General features: G+C 41.1%; 1 protein-coding gene across 1 annotated transcript in view; it reads right to left on the reverse strand.

The window, feature by feature from the left end:
• Positions 1-17,474, reverse strand: part of RPGRIP1L (RPGRIP1-like) — an 88,195-nt gene that overhangs the window by 56,421 nt on the left and 14,300 nt on the right. The window contains exons 7-10 of the mRNA XM_012733220.1: positions 9,002-9,107; positions 6,940-7,086; positions 5,537-5,610; positions 46-185 (exon numbers count right to left, since the gene is read on the reverse strand). Of these exons, the coding sequence (XP_012588674.1) occupies positions 46-185; positions 5,537-5,610; positions 6,940-7,086; positions 9,002-9,107 (467 nt within the window). The remainder of the gene's footprint in view (positions 1-45; positions 186-5,536; positions 5,611-6,939; positions 7,087-9,001; positions 9,108-17,474) is intronic.

Below are 17,474 nucleotides of genomic sequence, written 5' to 3' on the forward strand. Positions count from 1 at the left end.
CACACAGGTCCGAGATGAAGCGGTCAGCAGTCGTTTCATAGGTACCTCTTTCGGTTTTGACTCGGTCAAGGATTTCAGTTTTGTCTGTTAAGTCAGACTTCAAGGCGGTCTCCAGTTGGGCAATCTGCACTTTCAGCTGCTGTTCCTTTAACTTCCATTGCTCTTCGTGGGCCTCGCTGAAGGCACTGCAAAACACACGTGACACGCGAGGGGCGCTTGGAAATCGGCTTCGACTGAAAATAATACCGGGAAAAGCTTTTAGTGGCATAGAGACCACTGTCATCATGTCTTAGGAATTAAGTAAACATATGCTGGTCGGCTGCTGTTGAAACCGAGGCGCCTTGCTCAGGCTGCGGTTAGGGAACATGAAAGAGCTTGTGGGATGAGCAAAGGAACTGGCCTTAATTTAGAGCTCTAAAGTCAGAGAAGTTGGCAGTGTGCAGCTTTTGGGGGACTACTGCAGGAATTCAGATACTGTCCGTGGTCCAGAGGAATCCGGTTTCAGACCTCAGCAATCAGCGGCGGACAAAGCCATTCTCTCCCACATCTAAACCGCCTTCACACAGAGAGGGACCCGCCACCTGATCTTTCATTCTAGAATTTGAAACATTTCAACAGGCTGTGGCAAGAACATGGTCACCAAACAATGGCAACCGGACAGGAGCGGGCTGAGCTGGCAGCTAGATTCTGATATCAAGAAGCAAACGACAATGCAGTTTTTGTCCTAAGCGACAAAGCAAATTTTATTTTTAATGTGACTGGGGTATAAATCCAATCGGGAGATGCTGATCAGGATGGAGAGAGAGAATGACCATTCCTAATAGAAGTGCAGGAGCTTAAGCTACTGTTCAAAGCTAGTAAGGATCAGGACACAGCACAGAGGGAGAGAACCATCCACACGAAAGTTCACAGTAAGCGCTGGTTGGGCCCAAGGGCTCCCCAGTGCTGGCCTAAATTAAACCTGGTGCTGTATCAGCCGCACTAAGAACGAGCAGGGAGACTTAAAAGGGAAGTTTCTGGGGCCCAGGAATTCATATTTTTGTAAAGCTGCCCAGGTGACAGCCAGGTTTCAGAAACACTGATCTTGATCTGTATTGCAGCACAAACTATTATCTGTGAGGCTTGATATGACTGAATAATTATCAGCAGCTTTGACCCTTTTACTTCTCTTAAACCCAGCAAACGAAACACAACTCTAAAAAAAATCTGGCTTTGTACCGACGATAAAGTAAAAGAAAAAGAGAAGCGTTACTGAAAATTGCCTTTATCTTACTCCCAGGTAGCCTCAAGGTTTTATTCCAAAGGACATGCTTTTCAAGGGTGCATATTGTTTTCAGTGCATTAAAAAGAACATGGCCTTAAAAATAAATGGAATTCTAGAAGTTTCTCTTAAACAGGACATCTGTTTCTTCTATCACTTCACATATGGAGCCCTAAAAAAAGTATTTTAAGGAAATTTTATCAATGGCCTAAACTTCAATCCAAATGAAACAGGAACTTTAAATACTAAAGATTATTCCTTCACATTTTAAGAATACACATAATTTGTGTATCTGGTCAACTACATGTTTTGAAAAATACACGCATATACACACACATGTATGTGAGTATGTGTGTGTGTTGCATTATTAAAAACATGTACTACCCGGAAAAAAAAATTAGCATGATGAAATAGGCACAAGCGTACATTCTATCAGACGCCAAAAATTAGAAACAGTAATGTCCCAATAGCCTTTGTACCAGCAAAAAGATCACCAACAGTTAATCTGGCAGAAACATCAGAAGCTGTATGTGTTTAAATTAAGAACAATTTAGCAGCCTGGTTTTTCCAAACCCACAAAATACTAGTGTAAATCAGCATAAGTCAATCTGAATTTAGTCCACTGCTATCTTTCCTCTAAATTTAGGATTACATTCCGCTGGAGTTTCATGAGGAATTCCTTTTGAATTTACTGTATTCCTCTATGCTTGGAGACATCTGTGTGACTATAAATGGTGAACCACATCTGGCTCCATTTTCTTTGTAAAGACTGTGTACATGATTAAATCTGCATAGAGAACAGTCTTTGAGAACCTTTTATTCATGAAAATGTTTCTGCCTACAGAGACAAATGAGGGGGGTGTCACAGTTGGTTCTTGTGCAAATTTGTGAGGAAAGTGATCATGTCCTTCTGCAGCGGGCGCCCACGGTGCCTGTGGTCACTGGCATGTCCACTGCAGGCCTGGGTCAGCATTCTCTAAATACAGGCCCTTGATCAACAAGAACTTTTCGGCACCCTGAGGTTTTCCTTCTTACAGAAGAATTCCAGTGTTCCCAAGTTCCCTTATGTGCGAGGCAGGCGAGAGTAAGATCGACCCACACACAAAGAAACCCATGGCTACTTTTTGTGGGGTTGAGCAAAAGTTAAAATACACATTTACACTGGGATATTCTACTTGCGGAAGGAAAAATGATGCAGCGAGTGGACTCAGTCTGGCTTCTGGGCAGCAGGAAGGCCCGTATTTCTCTGACTATATGGACTTTCATGATGGAGGTGGAGGGGAAGAGGCTCACTTTACAGAAGCAGCAGAGACTAAGGAGGTTAGCAGGGCTCCTGACAGGAGAAGCTGATATGATTATCACGCTGTAGAGACTGGATTCACCCACTACTTTAAGTAGTAAAGATCTTCACAAACAAAACCAAGCTTTTATTTTTAAAAAAAGTAGACAACAGATTAGTCCCTCTCAGGCAGTTAGTACCTGAAAATCACTTTTAACAGATTCTCGGAACTGCACCTCAGATTGACTAAATCTGAAGCAGATGGCTGGTGGGAGGTGAGAGAGCCGATGGACAGAGAGCAGTTGGGGGGCTTTGGGGGGGGGTGAGTACAGCCTGCACCTTGATAAGCTTTCAGGTGACTCGTGTCATCACAACAGAAGCATCACTGCAGGCATCAGCTACATTCTCCTGAAATTACACTAACTTCAAAGATGAGACACAACTTTACCATACTATAATCTAGAATTTCTCTCCAGATTTGATTGCAAAGTATTTATTCTGAATTTCTAATAAACATTTCTTAAAGTTACACTTATTTCTTGGCATTGCATCAAACATGTTTTAGCATATTAAAAACGGCTCATACCAAATACTATCATGAGAGTTTTATCTTACCAGAACATTCTCTAATATGTCATATGTCAAGTAATAAACACATTCAAAATTTCATCTGAGAAAGGAAGATGAGAACACGATCTGCAAATCATATTTTTCTCCTGAAAACGAGCCAATTTTGAATAACAAACAAATGCTCTCCTTTTCAAAACATGCTATCACTATGACTAACCAAACAGGGAGTACATGCAGTTTCTGACGAGCTCTGGTTGTTGGCAATGAGGATGAAGTGAGCTGTGAGACACGGAGCTATGAGGAATCTAGGGATGATACTGATTCTTGTAGGACTTCTCCAGTTATACTTAATGAAAACATTACTAGTTAAAAAATTGTATTGGAGAATTGTGTAGTTTAACAATATTCACTGTTTTGTGCGCTTGCTGTGTTTTATGCTTAAGAGACATTAATATTTTTGACATTAAATGTTTTGACACTCACTACCCACACTGAACTTGCATACACTTACACAGAATTCAAGTGTAAATGGCAAAATGAAGCCTGTTGTAAATGTGACAGTAAAAAAAAAAAAAAAGAATGGAGCCTAGTATAAAATATTAAAAAAAAAAACCTTCAAAGCCAGAGTTAGATCATCTTCATATATGGAAAGATTTTTTTCATGACGATAAAGCAAATGTGAGAAAAGCATGTCTTTTAAAAAATCCTATTTCCTCATTATTACCAGTAAGCTTAATGTATTTTATTCTAAGAATGCAAGTCCAGCCCGTCCTCGAATTGGGGGAAGGTACAGTGGCCATTAAGTACTGACTCTCTTCTCTGCAGCCTGTGTGAAATTCTTTGAAATTAGAAGAGGCTGAAGATCGATATAAATAAAAAATTCCTGACTCCACGCTTACGTCTTTTATACACACAGTTTCCCAAGGCAGCTAAACCCAGCAAGCAGTGAAATACAGGGTAAGAAAAAAAATCAAGTTATAGAGTAAAAACTCTGGCTCTCAGCAATGCCCTGCGATCCTGTGTAAGTCTCATTGTCTTTGAGTCGCACTTTCCTTATTTACAAAATATGGAAATAACATCACGTGACTGCCACAGGGTGCTGCGGAATCTATACGCCGGTCCCCCCTCCCCGGCAAACACGTAACTACTCAACTGCCGCACCACACAGGCTGAGGCACTGTTCTGCAGAGATGGGAAAGCGCAAGACCGCAGCGTAAGGGCTGCTTCAGGCAGAATGAACGAGGGCTGCTGAGCGACAGCCCACAGCCAGGACCGGCAGGAGCGGCCTGCAAGAGGGGCCGTGGCGAGCCCGTGAAGGCCCCTGCCGCCGCCTCCGGCGCGGAGCACCAGGCAGTGCGTAAGGGCGCACGGTGGCACCCTAGTGCACGGAGCCACCGGGCACACATACCCAACACCAGCAGTGAGCAACACCGCCGACGCCAGACGGGAAGGGGGCCACGCGATGGAGGTGACTTCCAAGGAGGCCAAGAGGAAAGCCCATCCCCAACCGCTTCAGGAGTAATTTGTTTAATTGGCGAAATGTAAAGAGTCTTGAAACATGAAGTCATAAAACATACAGTTAAAAAGTTGAAGATTTATCTCTAGTTCAGATGGTTACTGCTTGATATTTCAGTGATAATAGGAGCAGCTGTTGAGTGTGAACTTTGACATACGTATTTCAACATGTATTGAATCTGCTTTCATGCAAGCCTGTATTTACATGGACCAGAATCACAAGGAAACACACAAGCACGCTCTCCTCCCAGGTCCCCACACAGAGAAATATCTGTGGCACTTAGCGAAACTGAGTCGTGGAACAGTAGCTTGTTTCCAATATTACCAGAAGGTATCAATTTCGAAAATACCATAATTATGAGGCAGATTAAGTAACAAAATGGAAGCAGCTCTTTAAAATTTATCTTGTTCCCTTTATAAGGAACAGAGACAACTGCACCAAGAATCCCTCTCAGGTAACTCGTTGGGAAGTCCAGTGGAGGGAACACGAGCTTGGAGAGACATCAAGAGGTTTGACACAAGTTCTTTTACTGCGGAGCATCAGGAATGTAGGCACAATGCTTACTCCTCTTCCGTCTCCACGGCCTGCAAGGCAGACATTCACAATGCCTACATTTCAAGGCTGTGCTGAGGCGCTTAGAGCGCCATATCAGTGTTTGCACAGGGCCTGCAAGCTTAGTTTGCATGCAGTAGATGACAGCAGTTGATACAGTTTTCTCAGTAACGGACAACTGCCCAGGTCAGTGGATTAATGTTCCTCAAAAGCTTATTTTTTTCTTTTATAACACGTATGTTGTTTCTTGCTATCTCCACTACTCATTTTGAAGTCAATGTTAGGTATCTGAGTCCCAAGATTTGAGAAAATTGATCTCGAACAAGAGAATGAGCTAATACATGGAATTGTTATTTACCTGTTATATAGTTTGTCATAGTTCTCCTTTAAAAGTTCCCGTTCCTTTTCTAAATCATTAATTCTATCCTGCAGCTAAAATAAAAAGAAAACGACCCATGAGAGGATTATCATATATAACCACATGGGAGTAAACAAACAGATAAACAGGAGGAGGCGGCTAACATATTGCAATCTTGATTTCCAAACTGCAGCTGCCAACTAGAACCCTCATGTTGTCTGTGTTCAATTCAGCATTGATTTTTTTCCAAGTTGTTAAATAAACATGAAATTAATATTTCTGTTTTAATTAAGTAGAAACGTATGCACTGCATTATGGGAACATGTGCCAGAACTCAATAAAGAATGTGTAAACGCTCACTGTTAAGTCTGGAGAAACATCGTATTTTCTACTTTCCTCCCTGATGAATTCCATCATTAGACTCACTCTGTATTAAATTCCAATTGGCCCACCAAAAATAAAAGGATTAGCTTTTCTTTTGCTTCGTGGTTCAAACAAATTGTGCTGATCGGTATTTGTTCTGAAGACACACGTTCTTGTTAACTTGGAGCCAGGGGCACAGCTTACAAGCGAATGAACTGAGTGAATAAAGTTACATACCCTGGCTTATCCCAGTGAATAATATTATCAGAAATAAAGATGGCGTAATAATGCCATCCTTCGGACTAAAATGCAACTCTCGATGTTCATGTCTAGTGTTTAAGTTTGCCGCTGTGTTTTTCAGCTACAACTCTTTCCCAGGGGTCAGAGCACTCTTTCACTTCATTGCCACTTTTCAAAAATCTCTTCTGATGCTAGAATGAGGTACAACATGAAGAAGTGTCCCCCAAGACCAGAACACAATGTAGCCCTTTTATTTCACTTATATTCTCCTTCAGAACAAATTTAACATACTATGAAAAGGCCTGTACTAGCTGGAGACATAAGGAGCAATAATAGGCGAGCGGATTTTCAAACAACGTCCAAAAAACACACAACTGGATAATTTCACAAAATTGTTGATATTGCAGAAGAGAACGTTCTCGCAGAACCAGTTAAGTTCCTTTAACAGGGTCTGGGTATTCCAAGTGACTCATACACGGTTGTGGCTGAGAAAGTTAAATTCAAACAGGTAATGCAGCATGGGTTTCAATTTTCCTTCTCTTCAAGTACTTGGAATCCTTTACATAAATAGTGGATTCTAGCACATTTGCAAACATTCTTAAGCACTGACTTACCATGTGCATAATGTATTTAACAACTCTAGGATGCCTGCTCATGGGGTCACATGTGAAGCTCAGGATTTTAAAACGTAACATTTGCGATGTCCCGATGAAGTTTTTCTAAACAGTTCCGGGAAAGTGTTAATGCAGCCAATGACTGAACTGTGTGGGCGCTTACCTCTGAACTGTGTGGGCGCTTACCTCTTCTATTCTTCTTTCAGAAAAGGTCACAGAATGCAACTGCTTCTCCAGGCTGCAGCATTTCAGACGCTGTTCTTTGAGTTGCATATTTAGCTCATCCCCATTTGCCATCAAGGCATCATGGCTAATTCTGAGAGTTCTTTGCTTCTAAAAAACAAACGAGTTCTCAAATTAGTTTTGCATTCCGCTCTGGAGGATTGGGTTCTGGAGGTGAATTTCCTGGAGGGCACATCCCGCTCTCAGGCACTGTGCGCCAGGCTGCCCGCAGCCGCCGCCCGCTCAAGGGGACCTCGCAGGTGCGCTGCACCGGGCGGGCGTTCCAGCGGGCGCCACGGCCTGCGCACGGCTTAGTCCTTCTTTTTACTTCCTCCTGGGCCTGGAGTGGTTGAGAATGGCCATTAAGTAGATTCGTTGTAGCCATTTATTTGTTTGCTTTTCGCTGTGGTTACAGAGGTCGGATACGCTATCTTAGAACGGGCACTGAATCAGTGCTGACCACAGACACTCAAGCTGAAGGGCGCTGTCGCCAGCCATTAGCCCGTCTCTGGGGGGGGGGCTTCTGATTTCAGTGTCATTAAGTTAAGATATTCAGTGCAGTGAAATAATTAAAAACTCTTCTTACATTTTAAAATGGCATATTTCTGCATATGCTTTAAATTCCATTTTATATACTGAAGCACCGCATACTTTTTTTTTTAAAGGCATTACATTAAAGTCTTTTCATAGAAACCATTATGTGATGCCTCATTTGCTAGTTAAGATCAACTAAGTTCTATTGAAGTTCTTCTTCAATACAAGCAAAATGGCTCTTCGGCCACTAGAGGCCAATTTTTTATTGATCTCGGAGTCCACATGACATTTAACTCTAACCCGCTTTCTCTGGGCTCCCACCTCGTTGGATTCCTCAGTCTGAATCTCTCAAATCCCGACCCTATGTCAAACCCCCAAAGTGATACCTGCATGACAGCAAGATACTTGTCATTGGGGTATTTAAATAAATACCTGGGGTCACTATTAAGTGGAAACAAAAATCGAGAGGGTGATGAAAGAACACAAAATCACTTTTTAATTCCTGTCTTAACTGCTCATTTCAGCCATGGCTTCCAACTGCATGTATCTTTAATCTCCCTTCTCTGTCTGCAGAGAGCACTACCCTCCCCAGGCTCTAATTAGCCTTCCTCTCTTTTCTAAATGCGTGTATTTACACGGATGATGTTTATGCGGCAGTTAAGGACGGTTCCTGCCAGGTAGAAAACACTACCTAGAGTATAGTGTAAAAATATTTCTCTAACTCAACAGTGAATTTCGGCTTCAGATGACCCTATGGTTTGTACAAATTTATTGCTTTGTCTCAGTACTTCAAAGAAAGTACTGCTTAAAATAAATTCTGCTCATCTGGAATGTTTTGGAGTTCATTAGTTCCAGAACCTATGTTAATTATGCAGTGCCAATAAATAGGAGGCCTCTGACGGCTCATTCCTGTGCAGTCTTCCTCTTTATTAAAACAGCCACGGGGCGGAAGAGTCCCAAGGATCGTTGGTTTGAATGGCTGAGATTTAAAATAAATACGGTAGTTGACATGATGGACATATTTTCTGATAATGGTAGTGATAAAACCAAACCAAACACCACATCAAAGAAAGATTTAACAAAATGTAATTATGACTTTGATCTATCTTAGATATTTCATAAGTACTCAGAACTGAAGACCTATGCAAATACATCTAAACCTCAGTGCCGTGTGCTCATAACAAATTCACTTTATAAAAGGAGTTAAAAATAAATTTTCCTGGCATGAGATGATATATGATAAATCTGTTATTATTTAAAGATGACACAGCTATTTCTAAAAAGTCTAAGCAGCTGGTTATTTCTTTAGTTATTGAGTTATTAAAAAGCAATCTATGAAATGAAATTACACATACTTGAGAGTAAAAAGAACAGTTGAAAAATTACTTTTTAGTGTAATTTTTACTTTTACTTTAGAAATACAAAACCCGTGAACACAATTTCTGAAGTTCTGTATCTATATCTTATCACAGAAGATAAATGATCACAGTACCTCTTGAAGCTGAATAAACTTTCCTTCCATTACCGACAAAGCGTTGCTTTTTTCGACGAGCTGCTTATGAAGCTTAATCATTTCTACATTGTCCCGGATGTTTGCCCTTCAAAGATGTATTTAAGAAAAAGAGAGATGAAGAAGTGCAAAGCAAAAGAAGACCATCTATGCTAGAATGACAATTTCTCATTGAATGCTACGTGGGAGAAGCTCACACACTTCTAGATAAGTCACCAAGGTTTTTGTTTATTGCACAGAGGTTAAATTATTTACAACCAACCAATCACCACTCTTGAACTCTCAGTTTGAAGGAAAACTCCTATTTGAGTCACCTGTACAAGCATGATAAAAAAGCTTTAAAATCATTTCACATTAAAATCATTTTGCCTCTGAGAGAAGGTCCAGAAGCATGTCAGCTTTAAGCACAGTCATCATTCTCCCACCAAGCTTCAGACTTTTTTTTTTAAGAACTATTATACTACTCTTCCCTGGATGAAAAATATGCAACACAGTCACTCATCTTTCGACCACTCCCTCAAAACAAATGGTATCATAAGATTACAATTTATTGGAGTTTCCTCCTGGAGTTGAAACGTTTCAAAATATTTCCAAAAGAAGTGACTTAGCATTTTATACTAATAATGCCCAAAGATGGCATTTAAATATGTTGCAGATGTGCGTTTAGCTGTAAGAGATCATTTACCGTCCACAGGGTATATAGAAACTCTATCTGTGGCAATACTATTTTGTGTTTTTCCCAGTGAGATTAAAGCAAATGTAGAATTTAACAGGAAGATCTTGTTAAAGGTTAATCAGAGATCTAAATGAATACCTGTTTTCAAAAGGCATTTATTTTCCTGACAGAGAATGTTCCTTAATTTGATACATTTTTACATCTAAAAATATTTTTTAAGTTGTAGAGCTCAGCTTTAGACCTCCTATTTTAAGAAAAATAAATACAAAAATTTTCAATTCAGACATTTATGTAAGAATGCAAAGTCGAGATTTGCTTCTAAAACTTATCTGGTGTGCACATATTGGAAAGATTGTCACGATGCCCTACTGGAACCAGAAAATAGACTACAAAGCTCACACATCTGTAAACCAGCTGAGGACTTGAAATACTTAATTTTCCTCTTTGATATTTGAAAGTTCATTGCATTTTGGCATCAGACAGTTAGTTGTCCTCACACAGAAGATAAACAAGTCCAAGAACCTGGACCTTGCCCAAGGTGCAGTTTTAACACAATGTTAAAATAATTACGTGTCTAAAACATTTTATCTAGTAGTTCTGAGCACACATTCAACAGAACACTCACAGTTCCCTTCAGTCTTATATCTATTCACTAACAACAGTATGAAGGAAAAACCATGCTTTAAATGGTTTCACATCTAGAAGCTCCAGTATCATTTGTGTCTTCTCCCCTGGAACTTAACACGTAACAAAGTGACATTTATTGACATGGAAGGACAGATTGCTGCTCTAGTAATTTCTTCTATTTTCAGTATCCCTGATACTTTATTTATTTATTTTTAAAGATTTATTTTTTTATGCTTACAGGACTGGAGTATAGAGGCCAGAGGTGCAGGGGTGGTGAGGATTCACCAGAGACAGAGCAGGGAGCAGAACAGGCAGACTGACGAAGCACACTGCTGAGGGGAGCAGCGGGAGGGTGAGGAGAGGTCTGCCTCGCCGTGTGGGTCACCTCTGGGTGGGGATCAAACTTGCACTGAAGCGGCTGCTGCTGGCTTGCAGTGCTGCGTCCTAACCCATTGCACCACCAGGGAGGGTCTATTTTTTATTTATTTTTTTTATTTTCGGGGGGGGGGTGTTCTTTTAGCATTATTACTATTTTTTAATTTTATAATAGTTTATTTTTACATATTTTTGTGTATTTTTCCATCTCAGTTGGGTTTCCCATCACTAAATCACCCATGTGCCATCACCATAGTCCAGTGCATTTCTGGGAGGGCCTATTTTTAGTGTTTTCAAATGTGTTACCATTTTCAAGAAGATGTGTATGGGCATATCAGCCACTTGGAATAATAACTATTACTTCATGATAATTTCAGAGAATTAAGTTCCAATCACCCACTAGCCACACAGGGTCAAAGTAAACTATGAATTTACTTTGCCAGGCAAAGGCCAGTTAGATAGCTTTCAGGAACTTTTAGTGGCTTAACTGGAGAATATTTTCTTGACTACTTTCCTGAACTTCTTTGCAGTTGAAACTTTGCAAAGGAAGGAACTGCCAAGAAAAATGACTTAATATATGATATGGATAATGTCCAGCAAAATATGCAGAAATACAAAATCAGCAGGACTGAGAAACAGCGAGGGTAATGGGGTACTTCAAATAAAGTCAGTTCACTACAAAGTCCGCTGATTTCCCCAATGCAACACTTGCAAGTCCTGACTAATTTTTTTTTTAAGATTTATTTATTTATTCATACAGAACTGGGGTACAGGCCAGAGATGTGGAGGGTGAGAGGATTCACCAGAGACAGAGTGGGGAGCAGAGCAGGCAGATCGACGAAGTACACTGCTGAGGGGAGCAGCGGGCGGGTCAGGAGAGGTCTGCCACGCCATGTGGATCTCCTCCGGGGCAGGCGGGGATCGAACTCATGCTGCAGTGGCTTTAGCTTCTTAGTGCTGTGCTTTAACCTGCTGCGCCACCAGGGAGGGCCCTTTTTTAAAGATTGATTTATTTATGCATACAGAACTGGGGTACAGGCCAGAGGTGCCAGAGGTGGTGAGAGGCTTCACCAGAGACAGAGTGGGGAGCAGAACAGGCAGATAGACACAGTACACTGCTGAGGGGAGCAGCGGAGGGGGTGAGGGGGGCCGGGAGAGGTCTGCTGTGCCCTGTGGGTCACCTCCGGGGAGGGGATCGAACTCATGCTGAAGTTGCTTTAGCTTCTCAGTGCTGTGCTGTAACCCGCTGCACCACCAGGGAGGGCCCTTGACTAATTATTTTTACGGGTCAATTTTAGGGGCCCTGTACATTGCAGTGTCTGTTATGACTGAACATGCTTGGAGGTGATATGGAGAGGCAAAGGAAGACTTGCAGTTAAGCTCCAAAGAACCATGGTATAAAGTACATAAAAGCTACACTCGAAATGTGATGAATGTGGTCTGGCTTTAGAAAGGTATACAATGAAGCATCATCTCAAGCCTGAGCTCAACTCAACATTTTTTTGCAAGATGAAATATAGTAAAAGAAGAAGGGTGGGAGTGAGAGAGGAAAGCGGGAAGGAGCCGTCAGGGAACCATGACAATGGGTGTGAGCAGGAAGGCGGGGCCGAGAGACAGCCAGAGTCGCCATCCGGTGGCCTGTCCCAGACCTTTACGTGTGCGCAGGAAGTTTCAGGTGGTTTCCTTTGCAGAAAAGAGATGGGGCTGATTTTATGAGCAAAATTTAAGTGGCCTCCCCAGAGCGTCCTCCCGCCCGCGGGCCTGCTTAGAACCGGAACTTCCCATCTGTGGAGATGACATCCTAACAGGAAGAACAATGAAAGCACAGGGCTCTGCCAGTCATGTACCAGGGCATGCAGGCTGGGTGCTACGTGGTGCGATGATGTGCAAACATATCAAGCATACTAATTACAGGCTTTGTAGAAATTAATTTCTCAAAATTTTCAACAAGGATTTTGAAAAAGCGGTGAACTATTAAATCGGAAAATACGGTCTCTGCTTTCTTTCTTTTTTTTTCTTTTTTACAGAAATACTATTTACAATTAGGGTCAAATCTTCTAAAAACAACGAGAAGAGTTGTTGGCTCATCCCTAGATTAAAAACAAACTGAAATAAATTAGATTTTATGTTGAAAAAAAGTAATTCAGTTCAACAACCTGTGTGCCAAGTTTCTCTCATATAATTTGAAACAGTCAAGCAATAAACTCTGAAAAAGGAATTTCTAATGGAAGTCTTGAAAACACTTGACTCCAGCTTGCTACTGGGTGCCATAATAAATCCAGAAACTTAAAACCTCAGATACAGTGGGGAAGGAAAAAATTTCAGTGGCGCTATGTAATGTATAGTCTAATAAGAAAACTTAAGAGGCAAAACTCTGCTCCAGTGAAAGCTTCTTATACTTCATTTCCCAGGCACACGGCTCCCTCAGCTCTCACCCATCGCTCCCCATTTAGCACACCTCCCTGCCCCCAAGCCCTCGTAAACATTTCATTCTTTACTCTCAGTAAGGAATATGAACACTAAAACAAAAAACCTCTTAAGTTTCGAGTCAAACTGTTCTAACAGCATTTAGAAGAGAGGGCGAGAAGGCTTGAGAACACAGAAGCTAGGTTCTGAAATTCTGGAAAGTAGCTAAGGCAAACTTTTATGAGGTAGAATGATGAGGCTCTTTTTGAGTAATAGCTTTATCGGGATGACTGAATTTGGGGGATGAGATGGAAAACAAACTCAGAATTAAAGACAAATCTTTGGCTTTTGTTGTTAAAGAGCAGTGAATGTTTTTAAAGAGTACGGTTGGAAGAAACCAGTCATTCACAGCTCTTTACTGGGATACAGAGATGACAATCGCTGGAAAGGTAGCACTTCTGATCAGATTACAGAGAGACGCTAATAAATTAACTGGAATGTCACTAAAATCACTGAGAAAGGTATTGGTTTTGCTCAAAACTGCCAAATGAGTTCATAGCTAAAAATACCGCTCCCTGATTTAAGAGTGCATCAAGGAAAACAATTTGTTAGTATATGTTTATTTGACTCTGGATCATATCTTGTAGTGTTTTGGGTCAAACTATAAATCAGAACGGAATGTTTTCCTACCCTCACTCACTTCAACGAGTGGGGGGCAGTTCAACTCTTTTCTAGGCTCATCTTCTGGGGACCACTTTGAGGATCCAGTTTTAATGGATCCCTACGAGTTATGAGAATCTGAGAATTAGACACAATACTTCAATAAGGCCCACCTGGGAAACACAGATTTATTAGCAACTAAGCTGCGAAAGCGAACTTCAAAGTTTTGCACTGTTTTTATTTTTTGATATAATTATACCAAATCAGTGCAGTAATGGAATTATTTCACAACCATCAGATGCAATGATTGGTATGACAAAGGCCTTTGATGAAAAAAAAAAAGGACAAATTGATTTCATGAATAAATACAGCTTCTTTAGAAGTCAAAATCTTACAGAAACACAGGTTTCTAGGGATCCGAGCAGCTATTACTTAAGTAGGGAGTTAGTCATTTCAAACTCTTCATCTTAAAGAATTTGGCCACGTCCTCAGGTGCGGGAGTTAATACTTAAATCCAATTCTAAGAGATAAGTTCTTCCCAGTCTTTTCAGTTACTTTTTCCCTCCAACGACTTCCTACCTTTGAACTTTCCCACCACTCACGTGTGCGCACTGATACGCTCATCGTTACTGGGACAATGTGGCTTATGTAAACTGCTGGGAAACACATTGCGTTCTATGAAAGAAAAAGCTTACTTAATATTAATAATTAAAAAAAAAAAACAGGGATAACAGAAATGGTTTTTCGAATGTGAAAGTTTTCACCGGACAAAGTCTAAGAGACTTAAAACCGCAGTAGGAGCTTGGTGACATGAAAACAAGAAGTGACAGGTGTCACCTCCCTTGCTGTGATAATGTCTGGCTGGTTTATCCCTGGCCCCAGAAAGCGTTCCAAGAGCCAGATATGTCCTTGAAATCCGGGGATGGGCAATCACACAAATAGGAGCCGAGGGCCCTTTGCAAACCACTGTCAGTGGCTTGGGAAAGACTGGGGGAGCCACTCTTGAACAGAGGGATAAAGGAGCCCAGAGAGAGCTAACAGTCACATACACCACCTTTGACGGCAAATACATCACAAGAAAACAAGCCCAAACAAAACAGCTATTAAAAACCAGCAGCGAGAACTGATGGGTCTGCTGGGAAACATGAGCTCGGAGGGCGAACCGGACGGCGCCGCCACTGTCCGCTGTCAAGTGTCCCGAATGTGTGGCTCAGTGGGCGGGTGGCCGTGTCCCCAGAGGGCCCCAGGGTCTTAGAAGGGGGAGTAACACATGCCAGAAGTCTCAAATTCTCCATCGAGCCCTTGATCTCCTTCTGTGGGCAAGGGTGCCCTTGCCGTCTGCACGTCTCTGTCTCTGGTGGCGGGGTGTGGCAGAGGGGAGGGTCCGGAGGGAGAGAGGGGCTCATGGGCTGGGTGCCGCATACAGAAGAGGCTCTCTTCACCTCAAATATACAAGGGGGGGGGTACAGGCAGGGAAGCGTTCACTCTGCAGGATCATCACCTTTCTGGAGGTTTGCAATTTCTTGAAGGAAAAACTGGCAAAGGACCTCAGAGTGCAAGGGAGCACCCCTGAGTCTGTGCACAGCCGCAGAAGCCCCTGAAGTGGCTGCTTCTCACCGGCGGGCTTGTGTGGGGACCGCTCGGTTTGAAGACTTGACAGTCTTCTGTCAATCAAGGAGAAGAGCGTAAGACAGATTTTGTAAGATTTATGCGTGAACTTGCCTCCACGGGACATGATGGCACTTAACATGATTTTTAATTAAAAAGGTAAACACCCTAACATTTACTTAAAAAAAAAAAACAACAGTACAAACTAGTTACACATTTGGTAAGAGTCTAAATATTTTTGGAGTTGAAAAAGTCAATAAAAGGTAAAATCATTCTGATTTTAATGTTCATGTACATGTGTTCACTGGTTACGGCTTTGCATTTAATTTAAGACGGCCTTTTTAATAAGCAGAAAATGTGCATTTTTATATTGTTTAAATTTTAATATGGATTTTTGTTCAAAACAACACAGACATTCAGGCTACTTGTAAATGATACAAGATTTTTTGCTAATGAGGCATTATGTAGAACATATGCAAAAATCACAACTCAGTCTTCCAAAATAGACCACAATAACAGGAAAAAACATGATTTTAATAAAAAAGAGCAGCAATGGGCTTTTACTTCAAAGCAATTAAGGGCTTTGGATAACCAAAAGTTTATGTCAAGCTGATGCCAAACCAAACTGGTCTATTAAACACATACTATGAAGAGTTTCTGTAATATTCTATGAAAAGGCTCTTTGCCATAAATATCAAGCACCGCACTCTGAAGATTACAACTACGTTAAGTTCATGTTTGAGAACAAGGAGCCCAACATCCAGATCAGACTTCTAGAATTTCAAATCTGAAATAATGTATCCGTGAAAGATGTTTAAATATGTTTTCCATTTTGTGATTTTTCTCTACAGTAAATTATACCGAGTTTTATATTCTCCCAACATTTTTCTCAACAGTTTTCCATTAGTCTCAAAAAAATTGCTGTTACACATAAAATCTTGAGCTGTGTGTAAACATACAAGAAAAAAACCCTTGAAGGTCCTTATTTGAAGTCATTTCTTCATTTTTCAACAGCTCTGTTTCAAGACACAATACTATTTAATCCAGGTACCCTTCCCGTAAGCAAAGAATATGTCTTTTCCAGTGTTATAAACTGGGAAGTGGGGTACAAGACGGTTTATTTTCTTGACTTTTGCAATAAAGGTTCTGTGACCAGTCAGACTTAGCTTGTCTCTACTTCTAGTTCTTCATGACCGAAAAAAGACTGCTCTGGAGTGAATGATAAAGCCCCTCGAGAGGGCGCTAATTTAGTTTTATAAGGTAAGTAGACGCTTCCACGTTTGCATGGTGATGTCTCTCGTCGGCCATATTTATAGTAAAAAAGGAGCATCTACCACGCTAGCACTGCTGCTGTTTCCCACTGTAGGATCGCAGAATGCTGGGGTCTCTTTGAATGAACTCTCTAGTTCCCAGACGACACTGTCCCTTTGGAAGACTGGACATCCAGTCTTGTCTCCCAAGCTTACATGTTTGGAGACCTTCAGAAATGTAAAAGCGAAAGTGGCCTCTGATAACTCAGAGCCGAGTAAGGCTGGCAGGGATGGTTTTCAGACTCGGGCTCAGCCTACTGCAGCGTGTTTATAGTCAGATAATATCGAACGCACGGCGGATGGGGCAGATCACTGCGCTCAGCGCTGGCACCGGCTCCTTCAGCAGGGAAGGAGCCACTTCTCAGCCAAGCTAGACGTCTACGTCTAAATCAGTTCTTCCTTTGGGAACATGGTAACTCCTGGGTATTTATGCTGCTTTAAAAAACAGGCTTCAAAATTACATCTCTGAATATAAATAGAACTCTCAATAATATTTATGTTTCTTCTGCCCTGCACTTAGAGGGGTATATAAATGTCACAAAACATATAGGATTTCACTGCATAATTTAATTTCAGACATAACTTTTTAGGAACAGAAATTATCACATGTAATACTAATCTTATAAACCTCTGAAATATAAAGCTTTTCATATACTCTTAGTCTAATTTATTTTTTGAAAACAAGTCTCGTATCATGCATATTTTTCTTAGCTTTTCAAATTCCCCATGTAAGGTTAGTTTGCTAATGGAGAATTATTCTGAAACTGAAGTGAACAACTAGAAAAATCACATT

The sequence above is a fragment of the Condylura cristata genome, unplaced genomic scaffold, assembly GCF_000260355.1.
Source record: "Condylura cristata isolate star-nosed mole 26May11 unplaced genomic scaffold, ConCri1.0 scaffold00039, whole genome shotgun sequence".
NCBI lineage: Eukaryota > Metazoa > Chordata > Mammalia > Eulipotyphla > Talpidae > Condylura > Condylura cristata.